At 45.7% G+C, this 12,305-nt stretch overlaps 1 protein-coding gene across 1 annotated transcript in view; it reads right to left on the bottom strand.

The window, feature by feature from the left end:
* VPS35L (VPS35 endosomal protein sorting factor like) overlaps positions 1–12,305 on the bottom strand; it is a 118,566-nt gene that overhangs the window by 17,359 nt on the left and 88,902 nt on the right. The window contains exon 27 of the mRNA XM_058569939.1: positions 6,007–6,146. Coding sequence (XP_058425922.1) covers positions 6,007–6,146 — 140 coding nt within the window. The remainder of the gene's footprint in view (positions 1–6,006; positions 6,147–12,305) is intronic.

Genomic DNA, 12,305 nt, shown 5'->3' on the forward strand with positions numbered 1-12,305 from the left:
ACACATCAAAACTGCCCACGCCGCGTCTGCCTTCCATGTACAGACTGAGTCTCAGCTGGCAGCTTACTACTGCCTTTCTTTGCTAACAGCTGTGTCTAACTAGGCTATTTCGTTCTGATATGGGGATGTTCAAAAATATTTTTTATTTCAGGATCTGCCTTGGAGAGAGAACAATCCGAGTGTTCCCGTAACTTAATTTCAACACAAATGCCGTAAATATTGTGGGAGACCATTCGACACACCTCCAAAAAGGTGGAAGAAGGGGTAATGGAGACATAAAGGTTTGTAGTAAGCCATTTCCCTGAGTTTTTGCTCATAACTGAAGAGATGAGAGATTCTATCCAGCCTTCTGTACAGGAAAAAATTTTCCACATGATATCTATGCTTCAGTGGCTGTAACATTTTTAAAAAAAATTGTACTCTGCTGGCTTAGTGCCACCACCTGAAGCAAGGCAAACACAGGATTTTTTAAAAACAAGGGAAAAAAAGGTCCTGGATTCAGCTGGTAATCGAGTGGGAAAAGGTTCCCCCTGGTGTCCCTGCCAGGGCTGCCTCTCTGACAGGGCAAATGGATGCTTATGAGGCAGCCCCCACGGCACACCCGGGAGGGACTCTAACCTCCCCCACCCGGGCGGACAGTGGGCCTGGCGTCTACTATTCACAAGATCCCTTTGGGTCCCTGGTCTGTGGAAATCTTTCTATTAAATGTCACTCCTTGGGAGGAGAAGGAATATCCTAGAAATGACTAACTTCCCAGGAGAGCTAAGATGAGAGGCAGTGAAGACAGCACTGAGCACAGACATCCTGGCTTTGAATTCTGTCTGTCCACTTACTAGCTGGTGACCCTGAGCGTGTCACTTCACCTCTCTGTGCCAGGGTCTGCTTCTGTGAAATGAGGATAATAACAGGCTTGTTTGGAGTGAATGTTTGTGAACTGCTGGCTGGCTCACTCTAAGAGGTATGTAAGTGTTGGTTAAACAAATAATAAGTCCTTTAGAAAAGGAGTCAGAACACAGGGGAGCTGGGAGGAAAAGTAGGAAAGGAAAGAGGGGGGACTAGGTGACATGGAGGGGGTGGGAGGGAGGAGACAGATCACCATGGAGATTCGAGCTTACTGTCTATGGAGCTACCTGGCCCTGCGGGAGCCCGCCAGTATCTCATGAGCTTAAGCCCCTGGCATCCCTTTAGCCTCCCCAGGCGCTGTCCCTCCAATGTGCAGAGCCCCTCCCCCGCCAAGGCCTTCCCCCACGTCATTCCCTCTGCCCAGAATGCCCTCTCCTTCCCCCTCTGCACTTAGTTCTAAGTACTAGTCTTCCTTCAGATCTCAGTTCCAGTGGTACTTTCTCTGGGAACTTCCCTGATCCACTTCCCTTCAAATTTGGCTCTCAGCAGTCCCTGTAGATTTTTATGGCACTTTACACAACTGTAGTTCAGGGTGAGTTTATTTGCTTAGCATCTGTCACTGGAGTGGGAGGACACGCTTCTCTTGTTCACTCCTCAATTCCCAGGTCAACAAATATTTGTGAAATAGATGGAATGAACGAAGCTTAGCACCTGGACATCTTGTTAGGCTTGCGGTCAGACCCCGTCATGAGGGTAAGAAGGAGAAAAGACATTTCCCTGCCACGTCCCAGGTGATTAGAGCCAGAAAACTGAGGGGGATAACACTTCCGCTGTCTACAAATTTCAAGTGAATCAAAATTAGGCCTCTGAAACAGTAACACTGAACTTGTGCCATGAATTCTCCTTTACTTGTCCCACCAAATGTTAAAGGAAATGTATTAGTTCAATTACATAGAGAAGACTGTCCTGCAGTCTACCAAGAGGCTGATCGCTACTAACACCAGAGCAGAATGTTCCAGAATGCTCCAAAATGCTCCACGAGTGGCGCTGCTTGCTGAGGAGAGTGGGCTGTCCCTGGGGAATGTTTATTTCTGCATTTCTAAGGACGAGCAAAGCAGGCCAGGTATTTTATTTGGTCCAAAATGGCTTCAGTTTTTTTCTAAACAAATAAAATGAATCAAAGCTTTTCAAACCCATCCTTTAAAAGCCTTTCACACTGTTAGTGGGAACACAAAATGGTACAGCTCCTATGGAAAACAGTATGGAGCTACCTCAAAAAATTAAAAATGGAACTACCATATGATCCAGCAATGCCACTTCTGGGTATTTATCCAAAATAGTTGAAATCAGGATCTCAAAGAGATATTAGTACTCCCATTATAGCACTATTCATAATAGCCAAGATGTGGAGTAACCTAAATGTCCACCGATAGACGAATACATAAAGAAAATGTGGTATATACATACAATGGAATACCAGTCAGCCTTAAAAAAGGAAATTCTGTCATATATGACAACATGGATGAATCTTGAGGACATTAGGCTAAGTGAAATGAGCCAGTCACAAAAAGACACATACTGTAAGATTCCATTTATATGAGGCATCTAAAATAGTCATATTCATAGAATCGAAGAGTAGAATGGTGGTTTTCAGAGGCTGGGGGGAGGAGGAAATGGGGAGTTACTAACCAATGACCTCTAAGTTTCAATTAAGCAAGACAGATAAGCTCTAGAGATCTGCTGTACAACACTGGGCCTACAGTCAATAATACTGTACAGTACACTTAAAAATGTGTTAAGAAGGCCAGGCCAGTGGTGTAGTGGTTAAGTTCATGTGCTCCGCTTTGGCAGGCCGGGGTTCATGGGTTCAAATCCCAGGCGTGGACCTATGCACCGTTTGTCAAGCCACGCTGTGGTGGCGTCCCATATAAAGCAGAGGAAGATGGGCACAGATGTTAGCCCAGGGCCGATCGTCCTCAGCAAAAAGAGGGGGATTGGCTCAGGGCTAATCTTCCTCACACACACACAAAAAATGCGTTAAGAGAGCAGATCTCATGTTAAATGTTCTTACAACAATAAAATCAAATTTAAAAAATAAAAAATAAAAGCTGTGACAGGAAAAACAATTTGAACCGGGTAAAAGTGGGACATGGGAGTCGTGTGAGTGCTAAACCTACTCACAGCAGACATGGCTCCCGGGTGGCCCATCCCACGGCCCCGGAGCTCAGGGGGCACTCAGCCTTGGCTAGGCAGGCTCAACATCTTCCGGCAGCCGCAAAGCCAGCTGGCGGTTGCTAATGCTGCCTCCCACAGGAGGGATGCAGGGTTGTTAAGGCTCAAGGACCTTGAGCAAGTGAAGCGCACTGCAAACGTTTCAAGCCTCTGATGGTGCCCGACAGGCTCTGGACTAGCACAGACCTGGCTTCAAATCCCAGCTCTGCTGCTTATGAGCTGTGCGACCTCGGGCAGGCTGCGTGGCCTCGTAGCTCTAGGTTTTCTTAAGTGGAGCAGTGCAAGGACCCCTACTTTGTAGGGCTTTGGGGAGGACTCCTAGAGACTGAATGTTGACAAAGGGCTGCAGCACAGCACAGGGCACCTAGTAAGAAGCCGTGAACTGGAGCTCTAAATCATCTCATTGTCTGCAGTAAATCCTAGCAAACGCAGGAGCGCTGATACCAGGAGTGATAAAATCTGTCGAGACCAGAGAGCATTCCCATGACTGCCTGAGGGGCCAGGCAGGCAAAAGACAGGAGTTTAATGGGTCTGGAGGGGCCCAGACAAACTGGAGAGAGTGCACACGCCCTCCCAGAACAGGACAGCTGCTCTCCAGCGGCAGCCAATTGGCCAGGTTAGGGAAAGCAGGCCCCACATGGCAAGACCTGATTTTTCAAGAGGAACTGAAAATCTGGGTTTTTCTGTGATCTACCAATTTTTGAACTTGGGTAATTCATTCCAAATGTTTTCCATCGTTACATGGCCAACAAGCATGTCTACAGGCTGGAATCCACTCACGGCTCATCAGTTTGTAACCCCAGGGGCAGAGCTTCCAGTTCATTTCTTTTTTTTTTTAATTTTTTATTTATTTATTTCCCCCCCAAAGCCCCAGCAGATAGTTGTACATCATAGTTTAACATCCTTCTAGTTGCTGTATGTGGGACGTGGCCTCAGCATGGCCGGAGAAGCGGTGCGTCGGTGCGCGCCCGGGATCCGAACCCGGGCCGCCAGCAGCGGGGCGCGCGCACTCAACCGCTGAGCCACGGGGCCGGGTCATTTCATTGAAGCCTCACAGCAGCCCTGCAAAGAGGGCATTCTGAAGACATTCTAGGAAGGTGGCAACGGAGGCTCTGAGGGGTCACAAAACTTTCCCAGAGCCACAAGAACGCAAGTTTCTGAGTCCAAGCACAAGGCTGTTCCTCAAGGCTCCAATGATTTTAACGTGAAGAAAATGTTAAAACCTACCCCACATGCAGAAGGCAAACGTATCCCAACTAGTCAACGATCAGTGGCACCGATCAACTTCCTCATGAGGTCCCTTCTCTTGACATATAACTAGACCATCCAAAACAGAGGGAAACTGATTATGAAGTACTAAGAAGGGGATTTGAAAATATGAAAGTCAAGCGTCAAGCCCGGCCCCCTAAGCACTGATCTTCTCTCTGGAGAACTTGGGATCTGAAATGGAGAGCTGGGAGCTCAGTTACATTCTGTCTTCTCAGCTTCACTGAGATATAATTCACACACCCAACAATTCACCCATTTAAAATGCACAATTCGATGGTTGTTAGTATATTCGCAGAGTTGGGCAATCATCACCACAATCAACTTCAGAATATTTTCATCACCCCAGAAAGGAACCCGTACCCATGGGAGCTGAGTCACTTTCATGGCTTGCATCCAGAGGGATGTTTCCCAAAGTGTGGTCCTAGGACCACTTACACCTGAATCGCTGAGGGAGCTTTCTCAAAAATGCTGGTTCACGGGCCAATCCCAACCTACTGAGTGAGACTCTCTGGGAGAGGGGCCCAAGAATCCATATTTTAACAGTATCTCTGATTCCTGCACACATGTGGCTCCACTAGGAGCCAACCCGTTTTGTGCCTGAACCCTGTCGTAGTCTGGTGAAGCCTACGGACAACTCAGAATACTATCTTTAATGCAGAAAAATACATAAGACTACAAAGGAAACCAATTATGCTAAAATATAGTTGTCAAAACAGTTTTTCAATGTATTGGTTATACCATAATCTATTAATTCTTGGTGAATACTTTTAAATAACAGACCTAGTGATGGGCCTAATAACTACTGTGCTTTTTAAGGAAGGAAGCAGGTAAACAATCTTCTGAAATATTTTTCCCACCTGAAATGTGATATTGTTTTTTTCTTTCGATGACAAAGTCCCAGCTATCTGACAACTACTGTGGCCTGCTGCCTGTAATTCATAATGGAACAAAAAGCTAAATTTCACTTAGGTTTGTAAAAACAAAGGTGTCATTTTTTTTCTCATCTAAAGCTATGGTCACCTTGCCAGACCCCAGGGAGTAGGTGGACCCCAGGTTAAAAACCCCTGCTAGGGTGAGGGGTCCTAGTGGTGGGTCCTGGGAGTGGCCTTGACTCCGTCCAGCCCCAGCCTGACTGTTCACTTCTTACATTCCGTGAAAAACCCCAGCATCCTTCCAACAATGTCCCCTTTGACCTCTGCGACCTTGTTTTGGTTTCTAGTACTTGCCATCAAAAGAAGATCACCATCACCTTTTTTAGTGCTTACCATGTGCCAAGGCACTGTTCTAACCATGTATGTATATTCACTCACTTAGTCCTCACAGCAACCCAGAGATGTGGACACTATTATTATTCCCATTTTATAGATGAGGAAACTGCAGCCCACTGATGTTACATCATTGCCCGAGCTGGGAGGAGGGGGTGCTGGGATTCCACCATTGGCATCTTGGTCCGGAGGCCTAAGCCCTTAACCGCTAAGTGACACCCCTGTGGCCATATAGAGAGCCTTAACTAATACACCCTAGACACAGAGCAATTCAAACATCTGACCAGAAATCCAACACACAGATATAGACAGAACATCCCTACAGTTTTAGGGCTAAGAATGTACATAAGGCAGGTCAAAGAAAGACATCACCAACAGCTCTTCTGGGGAAACGTACCGGAACTATTAATAAAGTAGAAAAGAAATTGCAGAGGAATTCCAGAAGGAACGATTCCGATGGCCGCATCTTTCCATCAATATTAATCATCTTTGGAACTTCTGGAACGAGGCTTATAGCAGCTTTGAAAAAGGCATCAGCTGCAAGACAGAAGAAAAGTCCGCGTATGAGAACTCTGAACAATTCAGGGTGTGCTCTCTTCTTCACATGGCCTGGAGGCCGGCCCTGAGAGTTACATGGAGGTCAGGCCCCGCTGAGGGCCCGATACGGCAGGCAGTCCTAGAAGGGGGTTTCTGCACACCGTAATCGACCTGGTGGAACATTCGGTTGACAGGGCACTGCTGTTGCCTCCCATCTCTCCCTCTTTCCCTCCTTCCTTCTTTGAGTAATTCAGTCAAAGAATCTCAGTCAAACTGGCTTTAGATAAGTAAGAAAAGCAGGCTGCCAATTTTTTCAGCAAGCCTGGAAATCACAGGCGCCTGGGTTGAGGGCTCCACCTGGACTGGTTCATGAACCCTCCACTTCCCCACAAGAGGAAAGTGCTGTCATCCGGCCCTCTGCACAGACGGGAAATAAGGTGCGGAAAGAGAAGTAACTGGTCCCACAACAGTGTCCTGCGGATGCAGGAGGCGCCAGCATTGGCGGTGGAGCCTGCGCTCAAACTCTGGTCTGAGTCTACTGTAGTGCACACCGTATCTGTTAGGAAATGACAACGGAAAGGTCTGAAGGAATGCGTGCACATGCACACACACAGCTTCAGACTTCTGATTGGGTAAGAGTTCCAGAGAATCATTTGGGAAATGAAGATAGTTTAAGAAATATGAAGCAGTCTGCAAAACAAGAAGACTTCAAAGGGTGAGAGAAAGGAAGGAAGGGGAGAGGGGGAGAGAGAAAGAGGAGGAGGGTTAGAAAAAGAGCGAGATGGGAGTGAGAGAGAGCAAGCGATGGGAGGACAGAAGACAGGGAGGAAGGGATGGGGAGAGAGGGGGAAGGACTGGAGTTGGGGAGAGAGGGAGAGGGAGAGGGTTCTTTCTAAAACCGGCCAAGTATTAACCATGAGAAAAAGCCTCAAGGCCGAAACAGACAAAACACTGACCTGACAGTGAAATTTTAAACTACCCAACAAGATCAAACGCTTGCATGGTCCAAATACACTGCCACTCCAAAACGACTTCCAGTGATGCAGAGAGAACACTGTGCTGGCTACAGCATCCTGAATTGAAACCAGAACCCATCCAGCACCCAGAGGGGCAAACACAACACACGCCCACCATCCTGGGAACAAGGCCTGCGCAGAATGAGAAGAAGATGTGTCTACAGTTGGGGAGCAGTTTTTTGCCTTCTCTTCCTTCTTCAAAGGAAAAAGAAACATGTTCTGGAAAGACACTTCTCTCAGAGCTTTCCACATAAAGTTACCTCTGCTCCAGAAGCTTCCTTCCCAGGCTGTCTCTCGAATCCTGCACTCACACCCTTACCACATTCACCTAGGCAAATTTATTAAGCGCCAACTGTGAACAGGCACTCTCCTGGCATTATGGGCACAAGGGGAAAGAGTGGGGACAACAGTTGACAAGCTAAGTGTGGTGATGAGACCACTAATTAACACCTGTGTACTGGGAGTCTGTTGTGTACTCTGGTCTAGAGGGACATGGAGCAGCTGATCCCCACCTTGTTGGGCAGAACGAGATTAAATATAGGGGCTCTGGGGAAAGACACTTGATATTGGCTCTGGTAGATAAATTTTCCAGAAAGAGTCAGAAGCTGCAGGGTCTTCTGTCTCGGCCTACAGACAGTAGTAAACAGCACTATTCAGGGGAACTTAAGATGTCTTAAAGTGGTTTACATTGTTAGTCCTCAAGCAGTCATCTGGGAAAAGTACCCATTGTTTCCATGCCCAGGTGAGGAAACGAGCTCAAAAAGTTGAGCCGCCAGGTTAAAGCAGCCCAGGATGGTAAAAGATAGAGCTGAGCAGAATTTAAAGGCCATCACCCACACTGAGCCACACAATTGGATTCGTGTTTTCAAAAAGAAACAAACTGCAAATCATAGCTCTGATAAGGGGTTTATAACCTAAATATACAAAGAAATTCTACAATAACAAAAGAAAAGTAACCCGATTAAAAAATAGGCAAAGGGGGGCCGGCCCGGTGGCGCAAGCTGTTGGGTGCGCGCGCTCCGCTGCGGCGGCCCGGGGTTCGCTGGTTCGGATCCCGGGCACGCACAGACGCACTGCTTGGTAGGCCATGCTGTGGCGGCGTCCCATATAAAGTGGAGGAAGATAGGCACCGATGTTAGCCCAGGGCCGTCTTCCTCAGGAAAAAAAGAGGAGGATTGGCGGATGTTAGCTCAGGGCTGATCTCACAAAAAAAAAAAAAAAAAAAAAAAAAAAAAATAGGCAAAGGACCTGAATAGACACTTCTCCAAAGAAAATACACAAATGGTCAAAAAGCCTACGAAAAGATGCTCAGGGGCCGGCCCGGTGGCGCAGTGGTTAAGTGTGCAAGCTCCGCTTCCGCGGCCTGGGTTCACAGGTTTGCATCCTGGGCGCAGACCTACACCACTCATCAAGCCACGCTGCGGTGGTGTCCCACATACAAAATAGAGGAAGACGCACACAGATGTTAGATCAGGGCCAATCTTCCTCACACACACACAAAAAGTTAAATATAGAGTTATCATCTGACCCAGCAATTCCACTTCTAGGTGTATACACAAAAAACTGAAAACAGGGACTCAGATACTTGCCCGCAAATATTCATAACAGCATTACTCACAAGAGCCAAAAGGTGGAAACAACCCTAGTGTCCATCAACAGATGAATGGATAAGCAAAATGTGGACCACACATACAAGGGAATATTATCCAGCCTTAAAAAAGAATGAAATTCTGATACCTGCTACAACATGGATGAACCTTGAAAACGTTACGTTAAGTGAAATAGGTCAGACAAAAGGACAAACACTGTATGATTCCACTTACATGAGGTACTTAGAGTAGTCAAATTTATAGAGACAGAAAGTAGAATGGGGAGCTGGGAACAGAGAGTTACTGTTTAATGGGTACAGAGTTTCATTTAGTCTGGGATAATGAAAAAGTTCTCGAAATGGATAGTGGTGATGGTCGCACAGCATTGTGAATATACTAAAAGCCACTGAATTGTACTCCTAAAAATGTTACAATTGTAGGGGCATAGTGGCATAGTCCGGTGGCATAGTGATTAAGTTTACATGCTCTGCTTCGGTGGCCCAGGGTTTGCAGGTTCGAATCCCAGGCAGGGACCAATGTACCACTCATCAAGCCATGCTGTGGTGGCATCCTACATACAAAATAGAGGAAGATGGGCACAGATGTTAGCTCAGAGTCAATCTTTCTCAGCAAAAAGAGGAAGACTGGCAACAGATGTTAGCTCAGAGCGAATCTTCCTCACCAAAAAAATAAAACAAGTTACAATGGTAAATTTTACGTTATGAATAACTAACCACAATACAAAAAAAAGGAAATACAGCTGAACCTACCCTGACATGACCTCCTTAGAGCACAGGCAGGCCTGGACTCACCAGTCTGGCTGTCTTCCTTCTGCGGGAAAGGCCCCCTGTCCCCACGGCTCCATAGGCATTGCTTTCCAGTGGAAACATTAAGCCCATGACGAAACAAGGTGAAGAGCTTCTCTCAGTGGAAACTCAAGTTCTGCTCAGAACAACTTGAAAGACCATTTGTTTATTCTATTTATGTGTTTGTTACCAAGTGGCCCCAAGAAAAGTGCCTGCTATTATGCCTCATTAAAGAGGGAGCAGCCTTGTGCTGGGAGCCCTGCTCCTCACAGCCGCCCCACTCAGTTCCCATTCCAAAGGAGGGAGCGCAAAGAAACTTATTTAAGGGCTGGGGCAGGCAGTGTTCCAGAGGGTTCCAAAGCAGATTTTTATTTCTATCCTCAGAAGACTTGCCCCATATGAAAAATCTTGTCTGGGAGACTTCTCAATTTTGTCTTAGTAATTAGCACTGTATATGAAAACAGTTTTTCCTCACCAAGTTCCAAATAATCATGTCAATATCATATAACACTTTATTTTGTGGCTATTAAAAGCCACAGAGACAATTCAAGGTAAAATGGGTTAGATGTGTTTCTTTAAAAAAGACTACAGAGGGGAGGCCAGCCCTGTGGCCTAGTAGTTAAGTTTGGCACACTCCGCTTCAGCGGCCTGGGTTCAGTTCTGGAGTGCAGATCTACACCACTCATTGGTGGCCTCGCTGTGGCGGCGACCCACATACAAAATAGAGGAAGCTGGCACAGACGTTAGTTCAGGGCGAATCTTCCTCAAGCAAAAAGAGGAAGACTGGCAACAGATGTTAGCTCAGGGCCAATCTTCCTCAGCAAAAAACAAAAAGGCTACAGAGAAGAGAGAACTCAGATTCCAATTCATTATCCTTGTCCCACTGGGGGAAGGAAAAAGCATGTATAAGCAGCAGCTTCCCTACACTGTGCCTTCCTCCATCTAAATCTTCTGAGGTTTCCGGGGACAGCCAGGTTTCTTTCAAATATCCCATCTTACAAAAAAAAAAAAAAATGAAAACAAATAAACCACTCAGGCCAGGCTAACCCCATCCCAGAATTCATTCTATTTGAGATCCTTCTCCTTGGGGCGGTGATTGGCCTTTAGAGCAGCAATCTATGGCTGCTTTCTGCACAGTGATCAATATGTCCTTCAGCACTGACAGGTAGTGAGCGGAGGGCAAACACAGCACTATCCTGTATTCACAGTAAGAGGGACCGTGGTAGTCTCGGAGTCGGTGTTTTCCAGAATTGCTTTATCATAAGAATCATCAAGAGCCTTGCTAAAAATACAGGTTCCCAGGCCCCCAAACATTGCTGATGGGAACGTAACATGGTACAGCCACTTTGCAAAATAGTCTGGCAGTTCCTCCAATTCTATGTGGATGCTACATATTTACATACATACATGCTACAACATGGATGAACCTTGAAATCATTACGCTAAATGAAAAGAACCAGTCATAAATTAGTAAGAATGCATTTATATGAAATAACCAGAATAGGCAAATCCATAGAAACAAAAAGTAGACGGGTGGTTGCCAGGAACTTGGGGGAGGGGGGATGGGGTGTTACTGGTTAATGGGTTCGAGGTTTCCTTTTAGGGTGATGAAAATGTTCTGGAATTAATGACGATGGTCACACAACTCCATGAATATACTAAAAAACACTAAATTATACACTTTAAAAGGATGGATTTTATTGTACATGAATCAATCATATCTCAATAAAGCTGTTATTTAAAATGTATAAATAGGTTCCCAAACCCCACCTTAAATGTACTGAACCACATTATCCAAGATACAGACTTATAAATTTAACTTTTAAAAAAATTTGTCTTTAAATAGGTAATAGAGTTACATGATTCAAAATTCCAAAGGTAACACTCCCCACTCCTGTTCCCAGCCACCCCGTTCCCCTTCCCAGAGGCAAAGAATGTTATCTGCCGCCTGGGTGTGCTTCTAAGGGTATAGAGGCACATACATTTTTCCTTTACTTTTTTCCTTCTTTCTTTTTACAGGGAGTTAACATACAATAGACACCATTGCAATCCCCAGCCCCCACCTAACAACTTGTCTGGGAGATCATTCCATTACTGCACATAAAGTACATTGTCATTCTTTTTTATAGCTACAAAGTGGAATCTGGTCCATTTGCTTTTTTCTTCCAATTTTTTTGGGGTGTGTGTGTAGTAAAATATACATAACATAAAGTTTACCATCTTAACTATTTGGGCCATTTGTTTTTTAAACAAGCTTCTCTAGTGAATTTTATAATTCAACAGGTTTGAAAAAAATTGTTCTAAATCCTTCAGATAAATGCAGAATATGACTTTCCAGCGGCGACAGGTGCGCTCTGAAAGGTTTAATCTGGAGACACTCAGCCAGAAGCAAACAGAAGGAGTCAGCAACAATGACATTCAGCCAGGGCAGGCTACCTCGTCATTTCACATATATAGTGAGTCCGGGCCAGGGATGCTGGTTAGACAATTACCACAGAACTTTTGATAACTTTCCGTCTGAGATTTCAGGCTCTCCTGTTTCCCAACCTGGGCAGTTTCAAAGGGTCTGCAGAACACCAAAGGAGCATGATATTCCAGAAACCTCCACAAGGCCACGGAGAAATCAAACACACCCAAAACACAAAGCCACTAAAACTACAGAACGGTCACCAAAATATATGTCACTAGCAAACCCTGGGAGAAGGTGAGATGTGAACAGAAGCTGCAAACAAGGGCTCAGTTGAAGAT

This window comes from Diceros bicornis, chromosome 26 (assembly GCF_020826845.1).
Source record: "Diceros bicornis minor isolate mBicDic1 chromosome 26, mDicBic1.mat.cur, whole genome shotgun sequence".
NCBI lineage: Eukaryota > Metazoa > Chordata > Mammalia > Perissodactyla > Rhinocerotidae > Diceros > Diceros bicornis.